Here is a 4,964-nt window from a genome sequence, read left to right as displayed (position 1 = left end):
AGAAGTGCGTAATGAAAGAAAACGGAAGGCAAGGTTGGAACCACAACCAATTAAGATACAAAAAACTCAGTCAGAGATGAATTTTCAAACTAGAGATGAGACAATCACACCATTTTATAGTCGAGTTCGATGCCATAACTGTGCAAGAAAAGGTCACTATGCCAAGGATTGCACTCAACAGGATATTACCTGTTTTGGATGTGGACAACTAGGTCATATGAAATCAGAATGCCTGGATCCATAGCTGGTACGAAGATCAAATGAAGCAATGAACCAATTTTCAAATCATCGGGGAAGCTCATCATCTAAGAAGTTCGAACAAGAAGGTATGTAAAATCCCTCGCGCCTGCACGAGTCAAATGTGCACAATGTTCGAAAACTCTATTGGTCAACATTCACGGTGATCACTTGACAATTAGGGTGGGCAATCTCAGCGACATTTCTTACTGCAGCCACAGCAGCTGCAGCGCCTGCAACATGCTGCGAAAACTCGATAGGCATATGCTTGAGGCTTGACAAATGCTCTATGCCAGACACACCACTTGACTCTTTTGAAGGGCCCTTTTCGAACTTTAGCTCAAGCACTTCAACCTTTGGTAAAGCACCTGCCACAAAGGCCACTGATGGCGAGCTGCACCGAATGGAAAGTTTCTTAAGACTCCGGAGCCCGCCACATTGAAATACGACTTGTTTCTTATCCCCAGGCATCTGAGTAACATCGCAAAATAATTCAAGTTCCCTCAAGCTGGCCATTTCACCTATCTCTTGTATGATATTCACCGTAGCGCTCTTGCCAACATTGCTGCACGACAGTGTCAACACGGACTTCATCTTGCTTATCCCCGTTGGCAACTTGGCATTTCCGGTGAGCAAATGCGTTAAATTTTCGAGGCTGAGAATGCTGAGAGGTAGCTCTTTCACCTTTGTGGTTCTCACATCCAGTGTCTCTAGGCATTTGAGATCCCCAATCTGTGCTGGCAGTTGACTGATATCTGTTCCCTTGAGGTTCAAGTACCTCAGAAGCAGCAATTTGCAGAGACCGTCAAGGCAAAGTGGACCTTCACAGCCTTCAAGGTCCAGAACTCGCAATACACTAAGTTCATTTAGACGAGGTGTGCCACAGGTGTGAGCAAATACGGTGATCGAGCGAGCACGAGATACTTTTGTCCCATCAATTTGTGCCACAGCCTGATCAGATTTACCACTATTCAGCAAGGATAGGCGTCGGACAGTGCGGTTGCCAGGTGGGACATCTTGCTGCTCAGCATGTACCAAGGCAACAAAGTTATCTTCCATGGCCTTGCAAACAATGAACTCGTGTATTACCGGATGAAGAGCACAACTCCTAGGGGTGACATCATGATTCAGCTGTGTTGGCTGGATTAAGTTTCTACCAATGAGGTCATTGATGTAGTTCCTTGCTATTTCCTCTGTGCTTGTACCACGATGTTCGCTGATGAATCCTTCTGCTATCCAACGCCTCACAAGACGTGTTATTTCGATCTCATGGTTCTCAGGAAATATGCTAAGGTACAATAGACATGCTTTGAGATGAGCAGGAAGATCACTGTAGCTAAGTTTGATGACCTGTTTCATCACTTCTAGCTGTGAATTTGCTTGCCATTCCAATCCATACCGCCCAAATTCATCTTTCGTATGTGTCTTGCTGGCTAACATGGCACCCACAGTCACTATAGCAAGTGGCAAACCACCACACTTTCTCAAGATCTGAGCTGAAACATCCTTCAAATGGGGAGGACACCCACCGACACTCCCAAAAGTTATTCGGGAAAACAAAGTTTCGGCATCAGCTTCCTCAAGAAGATGTGTCCTGTAAACATGGCCACCGTCCTTTGCAACAGCTTCAATTCTTGTTGTAGTGATAATCCGACTTCCAAGATTGTTCTCTGGAAAACAGCATTTGATTGTCCCCCAAATTTGAATACTCCATAGATCATCAATCATAACAAGATACCTATTTAATAACAAGAGGGAATGCATCAAAGAGTTTGCAAACACGTCAACCAAGAGGTATCAGGACTAAGTTTCTATCTATGATTGGTGATATGTATCGGCGAGTGCCACAGATTCAGTGTACTGGAGAACAAATTGCAGTGTATTTTTATCTAGAAAGATGAATTAACTGCATGGGTTAAACTTAAAGCTCCTGTCAGGACAAAGTATAACAATTGAAGTGGATTAATCCAATTACTAGCAAATAGAGCACATGTACAAGAATCTAAGTAGAGCACTAAGTCAGTACCTAAATTGCCAGCTTGTAAAAGATTAGCAAACTAATGTGGACAGACAAATTGCAGTAATACCTCTTATCTTTAAAATGCTCCCTCAGCCTCCCAATCAATTGAGTTAGATCGGCGGTATCACCTCGTCGTCTGTACCCGCTGTCCACTTGGGATAGCATATCAGTGAGCACCTTCGCAATATCTGAACTCCGGCCGGCTGACACCGACGCGCGGCACTTGAACCCCGCACCGACCAACCCATACACCTCCCTGGCAAGCGTCGTCTTCCCGGAGCCGGCCATCCCAACGATGGACACCACTTTGAGCCTGTCCGAGCCCGCTCCGGTCAACATCTCCGCCACCTCACCCCGGGGCACATCCAGACCCACAAGGCTAGCGCTGTCGGTGTAGAGAGAGATGATCCGAGGATCGAGCGCAGCCGTGTGCCGGGACCCTGCTGGGATGACCTGCGGGCCGAGGCTGTAGCGCTTCCGCTGCTCGCTCACCTCGACGACGCGCTGCCGGAGTTCCTGCAGTTCGGTGGCGATGACGTGGCGGTCGGGAATGGTCGTGAGCCTGTCGATGCCGCGGCGGAACCACCGGGAGAACCTGGAGGAGGTGGCGGGGCCCGCGTCGTGGCTGCCGGCGTCGACACGGTGGGCGAAGAGGTCCACCCAGTCCTCGATGTCGTAGGCGAGCTCGCGGACTTGGCCGATCCAGTTCTTTGTCTGCACGTCGGGGTCGTCGAGGGCCTCGGAGCGGAGGACCGCGGCGTGCATGGTGCTCAGCTCGGCCTGGAAGAAGGTGACATCCCCACGGACGCCGGAGAGCAGCGCGTACTCCTGCTGCAGCAGCTCTCCGAGCTTGCCTGGCAGCGCGTCCACCATGCCTGAGACCGCGCCCACTGCGATCTCCATCTCGCCGGTTGAAGGGGGCCTTCTCTGGATCTGGATTTGCAGGTGTCGCCGGCGGTGAGGATGGGCGTGGACTGGCAGCCAAGTCTTCGTCGCTGGGTGGTGGGTGCGCCAATATGTTTGGCCAATTATTCACACTTGAAAGAGTAAAAAATACATGGCGGGCTCCAGTTTGGTCATCGTACACACAAAATACCAAATTAGGGTCACTGAAGACACGTCGTGTGCTCATAGACGGTCACCGGTGCTGCTCCACCGTTGTATTTGTGAACGTGGCAGTAGTGGACCCTCTTGTCAGCTCTAGTAGGTTCTAGTTTTGCAGTAGTATTTGCAAAATGGCCTCCTAATAACACTTGTAGGTTCTCGCCCTCCCCATCCACAGCCCCTCCCTCTCTGATACGAACATGGAAACCTATGTGGAGCCCAAATTTAGGACTTCATCAGCTTAATTATCTTAGTTTATGTAATGGTCATATGTGGATCAATTAGGGTTTTTATTAATTTGAGTTAGTTTGGTTTGAGCCTGTCCAAACCAAGTTAGGGAGGTCCATTAGGGCTGGCGGGCCACCATCCCCTCATATAAGGTGGAGGGACGGCTAGTGTTTAGGTAGACAAAGTTTAGACTGAACTTTAGGGTTTACCCCATTGCGTGTGTTCACGTGTATCATCCCTCCGGGCGCTGCCGTTTATCTATTATATCCGCAGCGGTTAGCTGAAGAAAAAAGGAAATAAAGGCTGAACCGTTTTGGGCAAGCTTGAAAAAGAAAGAGGAATCACGTGCACATAAGACTGGTTTCGTTTGCTGCATCTGCGAGACAAGTTGATTCACGGATGTTTTGGCACAGTTCTCTTTGGGCAGAAATAAAAAAAAAGGATAGAAAAATGCGAAAAAAAGGAGACACCGGTTTTTAGAAGATTGCATACTCCGGTGTGTTCAGATTATTTGGATCCATGGCGTGCAGGAGTTTGTTCTGTGTGTTTTGGGTGATATGCTTGGTGCACTAGAATGTGTTATAGCTTATTTGGATCCATGGCGTGCAGGAGTTTGTTCTGTGTGTTTTGGGTGATATGCATGGTGCACTTTCAGTTTGTATTTGGAAGATGCCTGTGTCTCAATCAGGTTGATGGCGTCGAAGACCAAAGGGCGCCAAGGTCAAGTCAAGCTAGTCGAGAGGCAGGATGAGGTGTGGAAGACTGGTGAGGCTTGCGGATGAAGACCGGCGATGTTGCTTATCTGACGCCACCCTTTTTCTAGCAGACCCACACGCGTTGGGGACAACGCTTCTTGAAGAAGGGGAGGATGATGAGGACATCCAGACAGTTTGGTACACTAGGATAGCCCTTGATACGATGATTAAGTCTAAGGTTGTACCAGTATTGTATCGTAGTATTATTATTAGGAAATAATGTAGCCAGGTCATGTGGTGGGCCAATTAGGGTTAAATTAGTGTTGCGTTTGGTTTTGGGCCTGCCTAAACCAAACCAGGTCAGCCCACCTAGTGGGGCGCTCCGGCTACCCCCTCATATAAGGGAGCTGGCCGGTTAGGGTTAGAGGTAGCTTTTAGTTAAATCAGAATAATGTAGAACTAGAAGTTCATATTATGTGTGACGGCGTCTCGGACGTTCGTCGAGTTATCTATCAATAAAGACAAGAGAGTTCTTGAATTGTCAAGAGTGATCGTGTGTTCTTGGAGGTCCTTGAATCTGTCAAGGGTTGTCGAGTTGTTGGCGTGTTGATTCAGCGTGAGGTTCATCGTTCATCGTCGAGTTGCTCGCAGGATTGGCGTTCCCATCTTCAGGTTACGTT

General features: G+C 48.3%; 1 protein-coding gene across 1 annotated transcript; it reads right to left on the bottom strand.

The window, feature by feature from the left end:
* Positions 1–300: 300 nt before the first annotated feature.
* On the bottom strand, positions 301–3,284 carry LOC124666963 (disease resistance protein PIK6-NP-like). The gene is made up of 2 exons (XM_047204298.1): positions 2,325–3,284; positions 301–1,975 (listed from the first exon to the last, which is right to left on the bottom strand). The coding sequence occupies exons 1-2, from the start codon at positions 3,158–3,160 to the stop codon at positions 382–384; spliced, it is 2,430 nt and encodes an 809-aa protein (XP_047060254.1). The 5' UTR covers positions 3,161–3,284; the 3' UTR covers positions 301–381.
* Between the last annotated feature and the right edge of the window lie 1,680 nt (positions 3,285–4,964).

Source organism: Lolium rigidum, chromosome 6, assembly GCF_022539505.1.
Source record: "Lolium rigidum isolate FL_2022 chromosome 6, APGP_CSIRO_Lrig_0.1, whole genome shotgun sequence".
NCBI classification, from domain to species: domain Eukaryota; kingdom Viridiplantae; phylum Streptophyta; class Magnoliopsida; order Poales; family Poaceae; genus Lolium; species Lolium rigidum.
This window is presented reverse-complemented; position numbering and strand designations above follow the sequence as displayed.